This window comes from Cupressus sempervirens, chromosome 4 (genome assembly GCF_028749045.1).
Source record: "Cupressus sempervirens isolate cs-2001-9-10 chromosome 4, ASM2874904v1, whole genome shotgun sequence".
Classification (NCBI taxonomy): Eukaryota; Viridiplantae; Streptophyta; class Pinopsida; order Cupressales; family Cupressaceae; genus Cupressus; species Cupressus sempervirens.
In genome coordinates this window covers 685,393,556-685,407,525 of record NC_143121.1, presented here as the reverse complement: position 1 = coordinate 685,407,525, position 13,970 = coordinate 685,393,556, and the positions used below count along the sequence as shown (strand labels likewise).

General features: G+C 35.7%; 1 protein-coding gene across 1 annotated transcript; it reads right to left on the bottom strand.

Annotated features, from left to right (window-relative positions):
• Positions 1-304: 304 nt before the first annotated feature.
• Positions 305-799, bottom strand: LOC149563115 (uncharacterized). Its single transcript, XM_089828068.1, has one exon. The coding sequence runs from the start codon at positions 797-799 to the stop codon at positions 305-307; it is 495 nt and encodes a 164-aa protein (XP_089684194.1).
• Between the last annotated feature and the right edge of the window lie 13,171 nt (positions 800-13,970).

The window sequence follows — 13,970 nt, the reverse complement described above, 5'->3', positions numbered from 1 at the left end:
CCTCCCAAATCCCATGCGAGATTATGATGGGATTCGTGAATGTATAAAATCATAATTTTCACCCCCCGACATTTTCTGACAACTTGATTAATGATATCTTTCGTACTTCCAATTGGGAAGTAATTTAAAACTCACCATGGGTTACCATAATTATGAAATGACATCTTTCTTGATTCATAATCACTCCTATTACCATTTGTATGGCCACGTCTTTTCATTATTTCCAAAAAGCCATTTTTTGATTTAGCGAACATAATTACCATGTTGCCAAATTCGGCCCTACTTTTAGAATTTATAGTCGACATCATATACTATTCCCGTCTCTTTCCTTGATTATCAATGACTTAATATCTTTGTTGAGGTCAACCCAATTCCTCCAGCATGTGAGTGCCATTGCATTGAACCCCATGGTTGTCGTTGCATCTGCCACCTTATTGTCTGCCCTGTAAATGTGTTGTAGGTGGACACTTTCCATTCCGTTCAAGACTTGCTTGATATCCACAATGGTATTTTGAATATTCCAACCTAGTCTAGCCACTCCCTTAACCAAGTCAATGATTAATTTGGAGTCCCCCTCAATTGTTAGCTCCTTAATTTGCATTTCTCTAGCCAACTGAAGTCCCCATAACAATGCCATGGCCTCAGCCAAGTTATTGATTCCAATTCCCACCTTTCTAGTATATACCAGTAGCACATCACCATTCTTTTCCTGCAGCACACCTCTCGCCACTCCTAATTCGCCACTAGCAGTACCATTGAAGTTCAGTTTATGTATTGCGTTAGGGTGGGGGACCTCCATCCTGTCTATTATCTCATCATCATCTTTGAGTTATCAAATAGGTAGAAATCCTCATGAAAACCCCATTTTTCAGCAACTAGGCCTTCATGCCTAATTGGTTCTACCTTTGGCATTTTACATTTAGCCACTCTTAAATTTTCCTTCAACAATTTGTCCATAATTCCAAAAACCACTTCCTCTGATTTACTCTCCTCCCTAAATAATCTATTATTTCTTTCTTTCCATATGTGCCAAAAAATATATGGAGGAACAATTTTCCATAGAAAAACTAATCTAGGGTGATAAAAGGGGTAGCACCAATTCTCCACAAACTATCCCAGATTATCTTTCATAACCATTCCAAGCCAAATCTTTCCCAGACCTTAGCTCAAATCCCTAAAGCATATTGACATTCTAAGAAAAGGTGGGAGATACTTTCTTCCTTTTCTTTATAAAGATAGCAATGATTTGTAATATAAAAACCCCTTCTTTTCAAGTTGTCCAAAGTCAAGATTTTACCATGCTGAACCGTCTACCAAAAGAAATTAATTTTAGGAATAAGGTCAGTAATCCATACCTTCTGCCACAATGTTGGGGCAGGGGTCCTTAATAAACATGAGTGTGTATGCAGATTTGACTGTGAAGTTACTAGCTGGAGTTAAGTCCCAAGCCATAGTGTCCTCCTGAGGTAGTAAGGGGAGTCTATGTTCCTTTATCAACTCTTCCAGCTCCTTGATGAGAAGAATATCCTCCTAGGAGTAGTCTTCCTTGCAAAGCTTCTTCCACCTCCTCCCCTGATCAATATAGTCTCCAACTTTTCCCCCCACATCTTCCTTAAGTAATTCCATCAATCTTCTGAATTTACTGAAGACTAGCGGTTTCCCACCCGTCCACCTATCTTCCCAAAATCTGATATTGAAACCATTCCCCACAATCCACCTTAAACCGTCTCTTAATAAATCTCTATTCCTAACAACATTTTGCCATATTTTTGAACCTCCTGTGAGGTCATTTCTAAATAGATTCCACTCAAAGGAGGTCTTAGACAAATACTTAGCTTTCATGATATTACCCCAATCCATATTCTCTTCAGCTAGTCTCCATCCAATTTTCGTAAGGAGAGATTTCTTAAGGTCCCGAAGCCTTCTTACACCCAACCCCCCCTTAATCTTTGGCTTGCACACCTCCTCCCAATTTACTAAATTCAATTTATTTTTCTCCTCTGTCCCTAACCAAAGTAAATTCCTTTGTATTCTCTCAATTTTCTCTGCCATGGTTTGATTGATTTTGAAAATGGATAAGAAGAAAATAGGGATACCCTGAAGAGTAGAAGAGAGCAATTGTAATTTTCCAGCATTACTCAATTTCCTCCCTTTCCACCTTGTAAGCTTACTCTGAATTCTCTCCACTATCGTAATCCATAAATCATTACTCACTTCCTTAGTAGTAAGTGGTAATCCGAGATAAGTATCTGGGAGGCTAGCATATTGGCATTCCAAAATGTTCCTTATCCTCCTTTGTAGTGAGGCTTTAGTATTAAAGAAATAGATCTTACTCTTGTGGTAATTCACTCTCTGCCCTGAAATTTCTTCATAATTATGTAGAATCATCTTCCATTCGTGTGCCTCCTTAATTGAAGATTCTCCAAATAGAAAAGTGTCATCAACAAATTGCTGAATGACCTCAATTTCAGCAGTAGTAGCAAGTTTAACCCCTTTGATACAGCTTGTACTGACTAGTTTATAGAATGACCTCCCCAAGACTTCAGTGACCATTATAAAGAGGTAGGGGGAAAGTGGATCACCCTATCTTAGACCTTTCTCCACAACAAAGTTTCCCTAGGGGGAACCATTAAGTAGAACAACATATTGCACTGAACCAACCATCATCATGATCAAGTTTATAATCTTATTGTTAAATCCCATTCTTTCCAGCACATCTTGAAGGATGTCCCAATTGACTTTGTCATAAGCTTTGGATATATCCAATTTAAATGACATCCCTAATTTTCTATTTTTCTCCATAGAGCGAATAACCTCATGTGTGGTTATAGCCACATCCAATATCTATCTTCCCAGGACAAACCGTTTCTGAGGGCTACCAATTATTCTTCCTAAGAAAGGCTTTATCTATTCACCAAAACTTTGGAAAAAATCTTATAAATAGTATTACATAAGCTTATAGGTCTAAAGTCAAGCAAGCTCAAAGGACTAGGGATTTTAGGAACTAGAGCTAAGAAGGTTCTATTAATCCTCCTTAGCAGCTTTCTGGTTCTGAAGAAATTCCTAGTGGCCCAAATCAGTTCTGATTCGACCACCTCCCAGAAATGTTGGATGAAACCCATCTGGTCCTGGAGCCTCATAGGCTTTCATAGAGAATACCACTCTTTTCACCTCCTTAGTAATATTTCCAAGTAACTAGTTATTCTCCTCCTCTCCAAGTATCTTTGGGACTGAATTGATCAAGCTTCTTCTAATTATCGGGTTCCCTACAAAATTTCCTTTAACATAAGCTTTGTTGAAGTGTTCCACCACATGTCTTCCCATCTCCTCCTACTCTTTTAAGACCCTTCCCCCTTCATCTTTCAGTGAATTGATAGTGTTTCTTCTTTTATGGTTCAAGGTAGACCTATGAAAGAATGTCGTGTTCTTGTCCCCTTCCTTGAGCCATTGAATTCTTGATCTTTGTTTCCAAAAAATTTCCTCCCTCAATAGGATATCATTCCACTTTTTTCAATACTCCTCTTCCTGAGTTGCACCTTCCAAATTTATCCCAGCTGCAATTTCTCCCTAGAGTTTTTTGAGCCTTTCCTCCACTTCACCTTTGACATTGAATAAGTCACCAAATGAACTCTTCACCTAGACCCTAACATTCCTCCTAATATTATCCAGTTTTTGAGTAAGTTTTTACATTGTCATACCATTTATCCTTATATTCCACCAGTCCTAAACTCACTCTTTGAATTTTGGATGAGACTGCCACATTATTTCATATCTGAAAGGTTTTTGTCTGCCTTTAAAACCATCCTCCCAGTGGAATAATATAGGGGAGTGGTCTGAAACAGTTCTAGTGAGGTTCTCAAGGTGGGTGTTCCCCAGTCTATTCCAATTCCCTAACACCAATAATTTTTCTAGCTTCACCTGAATAAGGTCCTTCCCTTTCTTATTATTAGTCCAAGTATATGGATTTCCTCTTAACTCCACATCCATAAAGTCCAACCTACTCATGAAGTCATTGAGGTCTTGCAAACTTTCTAGACATTCTCTATTACCACCTAGCTTCTCTGAATGGTAGAGGGGGGTATTAAAGTCTCCCATACACATCAATTTCTCACCCTTTATAGTTTCAGAAATCCTACCCAATTTATCATACGTTTCCATCCTCCCAAGTCTGCTATTAGAGGCATAGATATTGATCAACCCTCAACAATGGCTGCTAGATTGGAAATTAGTAATGATAAAAAAAAGTTCCTTCCAGACCTTTGTACCCTTCATAGAGTTCAAATTCCACATGGTGGCAATACCCCCTGAAGCTCCATCTACATCCATATGTGAATGCTCAACCCCCCACCAAATATGACTAGCAATATTATCAAAACTATCACTAGACATTTTGGTCTCCTGTATTAAGACACAATCAACTTTTTCCTGCAAAATATATTGTTTCAAAGCATATTGCTTCTAGGGATTATTCAAGCCCCTCACATTCCAAGAGAGAAATTTCATTTCTTATCTCTAGTAACTGTCTCCAGTGTAAGTTGCTTACCACTGGCCACATCCCTAGTTGTTTGCTTTGTCCTAGTAGCCCCACTAGATGATCTTCCTACTATCACAAAGGAACCAACATCTAATTCCCCCCCACCCTCTTCTTCTTCTTCTAGACCTCCCATTCCCCATTATCCTCCTCATGTGGTGAGGTAACGTCCATCTTCACCTTCTCAATACTTTCCATAACTTTTGCTGCTATTTCTACTAGGGAGGCTTTAACCAACCTCAAAGGGGTACATGCTTTCTCATCACATCCTGTAGACAAAATTTCCTGTTGGTTGTCACCTGTCTAGGTTGTTAGGGCTCCTAGGAAAGGGTGGGGCACATCTATTTCACCCTCCTCCAAGGACACTCCAACAATAAGTCCCTCCTTAGGTGAGCATAGTAGTTCCTCTAAATCCTTTCTGAAAGGGTATTCCTCTGAGTTCATCTTATCCTCCAACCCTCCTCCCCCCCTAGAGTTCGAACATTTTTCCAAAGTGGGGAGCATAGTGGGAGTGGCCTTAGGAGGGGACTCCACCACTTTTTTTGATAACTCTGAGGCTTCACCCAAGGACTCAATAACTATCCCTAGGGATCCCTCTTTTTGTTTGTCTTTCTGCATCTGGTTTTTACAATCCATGATAATGTGTCCAAATTGTCCACATCTTTGGCAGAATAGGCCAACATTCTCATATTCTATAGCCTGAATTTTCTCACCCCATTTAGTCCTCAATGTGACTATAGTGGGGAGTGCTCTATTCAGGGCTACATTTACACAGAACCTTGCATATACCAACCGTGTTTTTTGCATAGTCACTTTATCCATTGTGACAAAATGACCAAAAGAATTCCCCACCCACCTTAAGATCCTCTTGTCACAAAATTCTAGGGGGAGCTCAGTTAACCTCACCCAAACCAGGGCAAGCTTGTTCAACTCCACGCTTAGCATCAAAGCCTAGATGTCATCTTGTAAGAGCAAGACAATGCTTCCCATAATACCAAGTACCAGCAAGAATGGAGTTAAAATTCTCCTTAGTAGTAAACTTGAAACAAAAGAGACCACTAGGCATAGCAGAAACACTTACACTCCCTTTAACCTTCCATTTCTAACTCACCCATTTACATACCATCTCAATAGTTGGCTGAAATGCAACAAATCTGCCAACAACAAAGAGTTTGAGGCCTACAATCACATTTTCCACCACATTATCAGGGAGGGAAATCACAGGACCCTCCTGGCCATAGGTAATCATGGGATTCTCCTTAAGGGGACAAGTTATCAAGGTACAACAAGAACATTCTTCCACCTTGATAGTGATCCATGACCCGACTTCTGGCCTCCCTCCAGAGGACAATCAACAAGCCTCCCACTACCCAGAGCTGCAATGTCTGCATCCATCAACTCAACCATCCCAAAGGGCCCACAACCAACCCACAGGTCCTCCAAATCCCTGCACACCTCAAGCACGAGTTGCAAGTCCAGGCACATTGGCAGATCCAGAGGCTTAGGGCCCACCATCATTCAATATTCAAAATTGAAAAGAGCGGAAAGATTGCAGAGTGGCAAGATTATGTCTTTAACATGTTAATAAGTCTACAAGTAGTATATTTTTCTATAAATTAGATTAATGGTTTTCAATTTGAACTAGTTTCAGAAGTGTAATTTAAGTTATTTTTGTCATTATCAATTTCAATTGTTAACTTTTAAACATATAATTCAAGTTAAATATAAGTATTTTTTATTAGGTAGACTTTGTGGTCCAACCTAACATGTATGTGTGTTGATCTGCATCTTGCATTTAAATATATGCATTCAGTTACAAAACCCAATAGTTGGACTAAGGCACTCTTCATTTGCATGGTTCAATAAGTTGGGCTTGCTTAGAAGGAGTTGCCCTACTATTTGAAAGGCCCCTCTACATTTAAATCATCAATAACATTACAAGAATCTTTGAAGAGAAATGTCATGGAGTATTGAGAGCATTGTAGAAAAATTACATTTTAATACATCATCCTAGGCCTATTTTTTACTTGTTTGTTGACTATGATCATTATTCTAGAGTCATTGAAATAGGCATTCTCGGGCTTGATTAAGAACTCAACACTCAATATTCCACAAATTCTTTAAATTGATTCTAATATTGTTAACATATTATTTCCATCTTCAAAATCCAAATGATTATATTTAATTAATTCTATATCTCCTATTTTCTAGTCTAACTCATGTTCATATAAGTTGGTTATTCTTTTTCACCGGAAAAATTTATGTAAGTAGTTTATTTACACATTCATTCTTGTGTTAATTCATCTTTCCTATATGACATATAGTTTTGACTTTTGGATTTGTTCTTTTATTTTATTTGATATTTTCATATTTATTCTTTTGTATTACATTATCCCATTTTTAAAACTTGAGAGGATCTAGATTCCATTTCCATTATGATTTTGTCTATATCTTCTTGTAGAATTTACAAATATTACTATGTTATGTCATTTTCACCTATAAAATTTCATACTCTTATTTATTTGTACATCTCATTGTTTGAAGCATGTGTAATCATGAGATCTTAATTAGATCTCATAATTTTTCACCTCCTTACCATTCTCTTGCCTTGATGATGGTTCATAGAGTGTGACCTGAAATGTTGTTTGAAAATGATATATACAATTTGAATCCATAAGAAAAAACTTAATATTATGGATTGTAGAAACACATTTGCAATTAGATATCGCATCTTTATACATTTTAGACTCAAGGGTTTTAAGTGTTAACTACATTTTATATTTCATTCTAGTATTTCAATATTTCCTTTTTTAACTAGTCAAATGACATGACTTATTAAAAATAATAAATCCCATAATAAGTATTTTTTTAATTTATATTGTTGTTAACATGTGTAATAAAACTATGATTTTGAAGCATGTGTTTAAACTAGCATCGTGTTTCATCATCTTATTGGTTTAGCTAACATAGGTAGTCTTCAATTTTTCTCTTAATACTTTATAATGCTGTATGTTCTAAGTTGTAGGTTCTTAAATGCATTAGTGTTAAGGGAATTGGTAATTCTTTGAATGGTCACCCTTCAACTCACCCTACTAGTACCACCTTGTCTATACTATTGAGACTTTTTTTCATTGTTCTATATCTCATTGTGCATAAGATACACATGCATGCACACACACATACACACATGTACACCCACCTACCCACACACACGCACATGTAAAAACACACACATGTACACCACACATACATGCATGCCTACCCACACACATGCATGCATGCATGTACAAGAACATACACATGTGTACATGTTCTTGTACATGCAACAAATCCACACATGCACATATACACCCCCTCTGCAAACACACATTCACACACATGCACTTATAGGCATGCTAACATGAATGCACACACACACACAAACACACACAAACACACATTTACACATACATAAACATGTTCACACACATGCATGTATAGGCACACCAACATGAATTCACACACACACGAACATACATTTACTCACACATAAACATGACTCTCTCTCTCTCTCTCTCTCTCTCTCTCTCTCTCTCTCTCTCTCTCTCTCTCTCTCCACGTTAATTTTTTTTTTTTCCTTATTGTTATTTTCAATTATTCATTTAGACCATATTTCTCCTAGATGTGTCTCCTACTTGTTTCCTTCCTTTTTTTCAACCTCCTCACTTTCCATAACAAAGTTTTTTTCCTTTTCCTTTTATTCTCAATTTTCTTAGATCTTGAAGGGGTTAGTTTATGGAAAGGAAATTTCCTTTTCTTAAGGCTAGTTTTCAGAAGATTCATCTCCATGACCTCATTTTATGGAGGAATTTTTCAATAAATGTATCATTCTTTCTAGCAATGAGGGTCTCTTTTTAGAGGGAAAGGGCTGGTTTAAATTATCTCAATATGAATTAAGCTTTGAGGCAACTCAACATATTCACAAGGGTTTCCAAGGTAGGTCATTAGGTATATACTTTGTGGAAATCAATCAAATTCATAGTGATAAATGTAAATGATTAAGTCCTAGTGAGAAGAAGGGGAAAGCCCCTTTACTAATATTCATTGCTATAGACAAAAAAAGATAAAAAGGAATATTTATCTTCTCACCATGAGAAGTATAGTTAGGATATGGAAGGGATACATGTGGATAGTAGTATAATTCTCTTCTAGAGTAAGCTATATTCATAACATGAACACTTACCATGGCATAGAGGAGTAGCAAGATTGAAAAATCGTTGATATTCTATCTAATCACCATTGATCCTTTACCTTTCAAGCAATTCAATTTTTAATAAACTTTGTATTCACTTGGACTTTTCTTGCCAACCCTTTTTCCTTCACATTTTAATATAGTTTCCTCCACAATGAGTTGTAGAGCAATAATGAACTTAACATTTCTAATAATGATAGTTTTCCTATGCCAAGAGTTTTATAGGATTTAGTAGACATAAACTTGTTGTGATTCTTCACAATTAAGAAGAAAGGAATCATCCCCACTATCAAATTGCTCTCATAATTCCTCATATTTCTTAGCTCTTTGCAATATTTTGGCTCAAAAAACTTTAACACAACCCCTGGATTCCTTCTTTTTTTCTCACCAACAAAATTTATAGAATTGTAGATAAAGAACTAAATATAGCCACTTTGATATTTTGGAACTAAAAAGGAAGGAGTTAAGAAATATATTTATGGAAGGGAAGGTCCAAAAATTGGCTAGATAAATATAACTCATTACATGTGCAGTGACAATAACAAGAATGTCAATCCTTTTGAAATTAATTTAGCTTGTTATTATCTTCATCAAAAATCTTGAAACAACTAACTTCAATTATGACATTAAAATTCTTATGCAATTCAAAAAAAATTATTCCCATTATTAAAATTACTTCTCATGTGCCCAAAAAGGTTTTTGATAACCTTGGGTCACATTTCCAATCAATATAGAATGTCATCATAGTGAGGTACATATGGTTTACTAAATTGAAAGGCATGGAATTTTTTTAACTTTTTATAAACCTAACATTAAGTTTATTCTTATTTTGCATTACTGTATATCCATTGTTGAGTTATTGTCACCTTGTTCAATATAATGTTCCCTTTGAAGAGAAATAATCTCTTTAAGTTTGTGGGGCCCACTAAGGATAATATAAGCCAATACAATTTTTGAAACTAAGGTATGTATTGGCTACTTCATCTATCAGTGATGCATGTAAACTCAAACTTGCAACTTTTTCATTATATTTTGGAACAATACTAAAACTCAAAAAATGAAGGATCAAGGAAATAAAAATAAACATAACATGATGCTCCAACTTGATCAATCCTTTAATTATTCTATGATTGGAGATCTTACATGACTACTCAAAAATTAAAACTGACTCCTACCATAACAACCAATACACTTTACTTGAGCTTTCCCCACAAACTTCCCCTTATGGTGATTAGAACCCTTGAGTTACCTAAAACAATTATTCCTAATCTAACTCCTATGTAACTACCACAAGTAACACATGTAAGAGCCTATAACACAACAATAGATTGTAAGCCTTTCATTTGGGATGTCTTTGGTCTGAGTCTACTTGAACTTAATACATAATAATTAATTTCAACCAAAAATAATTATAATAAATAATCTAGGCTTCAACTTGTTATCTATTAAAAAAAAGAAATACCACAACTAACACTAGAATTGAATAGAACATGTCTCAACAAAAACCTAAAAGAAACCAATTATATATCAACTTGATCAGGGTCATACACACCGAGTTGTGGTGCCAAAAAGGTGACATGTCTTTTTTTTCCCTAATTTGAATAGCGTGTGCGCGCTATAGTGCCTATGCACTATAGCGCGCACGTGTTATTTGCGTTATCAAAAAGTTATATATGATGGGCTACAAACTCGCAGCCCATCATTTTTATCTTCATTTTTTGCTATTCTAACAGAGAATCACATGTACGCAGGTTAAAATCCCAAGTTTTCACCTTCATTTGCAAATATACCTCCTTGCCAACGAATTCGAAGACAACAAGCACACCCACGATGACACCATAAGTGATATTAACTTAACTTTGCATTGTTTAATATGTTTTTCATATTGTTTTGTAGGTTTTTAATATTTTTTTGTAGGGTTTTTACAAATTTCATTTAGATTTATTTATTTATTTGGATTTCAATTGATTTTTTATCAGGAAATGTCCATAATCAACTGGAAAATCCACAAGAGCCTCAAAACCCTCAAAATCAAAACCCTCCTCAAGAAGAACAACAAATTCCACAACCCAAACCAATTGCAAGACCTCTGCTAGGCACACAAGAAAATATAATAAATGAAATAGAGAGAGACAAAATTGGATTAGAAAGACTCATTGCTCAGTTGAAAGAATCCGGACAAACCAATCCAATGAGGGCTCAATTGGCATCATCCCTCGAATCCATTAACACATAGATAGCCTCAATTAGCTGTCAGTTAGATATTTGGCAGGTTAAGAGGGATGAACAGAAAATATTTTATGCAAATAAATTGTCATATGAAGATGTTAAAAAAAAAGAAATACCAAAAGGTAGTATATGTGCATTATTTAGAAAACTCGGTGAGAAAAATACTGTTAGAGAGGGTACTAAATGATTTCCCATCCATTGGTGCATACATGATGCTATTAGAAATAATTTTTGGGATAGATGGTGGATGGTTTTTGATGCCCCTCCTTGCAACAATCACGAGGTCCCCATGTATTTTTTGAAGAAATTATATTGTGAGTTTGTCCTTGGGGAGATCCCCAATAATTTTGATATATTAGACTCCCAGGGTAGAGGTGGGGGGTCATCATTTGAGAGGCCAGGAGCACATCGTGACCCTAATGTAGTTAGGGCACCTGCGGTCAAGCCACAACTCAAGCATGTGACTATTCCTTCAGTTGTGAAGGAACATGTAGAGGCCAGCACTCTAGGGACCATTAATGCTTTGACGCAGACCCTCATCCATTCCACAAGCCCATTAGTTGAGGGGGAGCCTTCTGTGCATTGTGGTCACATGTGCACTTCATGCAGATCCCTATGCACATTTGGTACTCATGCTGGAGATGGTGCAGATGATGGGCTTGTCACTGATCAGTTCCTAAACGAGACATTTGGCATTGACACATAGGTAAATTACAATTATAATTTACTGATTTGATCACATTTCATATGTATAGTGAATGATTAATTAATTAGCATCTATTGACATTGTTCAAAATTCAGGGTCAGAGTGTTGTTGGGCCCAGCAGTGATCCTCCAAGCCCATTTTTTGTCCCTTCCATGAGTCTTGAGGTATGTATCGATTTAATCATTTTAATTAATATATATATTTATTACGTAATCATATTAAGGATTGACAAAAAAAATTATGCATGTGCACCAGTTCTCCATAGGACCCTCAACCTTTACCACAGACTCAGAGCATAGACATCATACGAGCTTCACATAGCTACAGTTGTTTCATGTTAATTTAATTCATTTTATTATATTTATTTTATTTTTCACGTTAGATGTAATGTGTATTCTATAACATGCAGCTCATTATGTCGGACACACCTCCTCATCTACAACATTCTATTGATAGTGGAGTGGCCATAGTTGTGGCTAGCTCATAGCCACTGACGAAGGTATGAAAGAATTTTCTTCGTTTTAGTTGTTGTTTATAATAGTTAATCTCAAAATTTCTAATGTTAACCTTTGTTTATATATTACTATAGCTTTTATGGTTTTTACACAAGCAGTATGTATGTTAGGCCTACTGATACTTTTTTAATTATGGATTGAAACCTTGTTTTTGTTTTACTAAGTGGTAAGGGGTAGTTTTGTTTAATGGTTATCTGCTGATAGTAGGTTAGTTTTTTGTTAAAGGGTCAACCCCCTAGTTTTGGCTACTTTTAATTCAAAAACTAGGAGTGAAGGTAGAAGTGGCAGTGAAAGAATTAGATAAAGAAGAACTAGGAGCACATATTGAAGTTAGAAGTAGAGAAGAAGTAGGAAAATCAAATAAAGATATGAGGACTAAGAGTAGGAGATAATGAAATTAAAAGTAAAGATAGGAATAGAAGATTAGTTGTATTCCAAGTTGATTGCAACTAGGAGTAGGACCTACAAGATGGAAGTTATATGTTTTCTATAAATAATAGTCAAGTTTAAAGATATAATTGGTGATTAGATATACTCACCTTGGTCTAGTAGAGTCATAAGTGTAGGAGAATTTTTTTTTTAAATGAATATTATTCATAGGCCAAAGTCAAATGTTGAACTTGATGATAGAACTAGGCATATCCTTAGGATTCAAAGAGACTATAGTTTTTGGAATCAACACCATCAACTCTCCTTCACTATTTCTTTGGGATGAATGGAACTAGCATAAAAAAATTCTGCATTATTTCATTTTCATCCTCCTCCTCCTCTCATACAAAATAAACTTGGATAAGATAACTTACTAGACTTTTGGATTCATGGCCCTTCTCTCTTCTTTTCATACTCTTATAGCTATGCTAGTGCGATAAATCATTAAGTATTTTCTTATTTTTAATTTTTTGCTCTTTCTTCTCTCAAGTGACCACTTGAGCTTTTGCTATAGCTTTTTCAACACGATGCTTGAGAATGAGACATTTTCTTGAGTGAGGTCTCTTCAACTAGTTGACTTGGAATCTTAGTAAGTTTTAGGATTCTGTTGTTCTTTTATGTATCCTTGCAAATGAATGTAATAGTTAATATTCTTGGTTTGGGAGCTTTTGTCCTTCAGCTTGGTGATATTTAATCTCCTTGTAGTTTTGCCAAAATCTTTACCTCTTTCTCTTTTTTTCTTCTACTTTATTGTGTGCATGAGGTGGACACATGCTTCCAATAAAGTGAGGACTACATGTATCATTTGAAAAAGTAAGAACACTTATTTGGTATTAATTTTAGCCCCATTTTAATATACATTATGGGTTCCTACATTGATTTCACACTCTCCTAACACTCATTGGACCTTCAAATTATTATTTAAGTCCTATATTGATTCATTTTCTTTAAAAACTCAAGGTTACCCTTATCTATAAGTGTGCTTCTCTATTTCAACTTCAATCAAATAATTCATTTCATTTATTGGATCTTATCTTACCATTTATGACATGTATTTTCTCTCTAAACCCAAAAATAAGTTGTTAGATCAAATTTCACACGCTCTAAATATCTTGGACCCACAATCAAAACTAGGGTTGGAATTGGTGGGTATAAGATGACTTTGGTGATATTTACATGGGTACAATATTTTTGTTGGTGATATGTGTATTTATAAGTGATTATATTTATTGAATTGTTGTTGGGTCTCGTCACGCCTGATCGTCCACGAGCATTTGAGGTGAACTTACAGAGTGACTATTTGTTGGTGGTAAGAAAATAATTGATTTT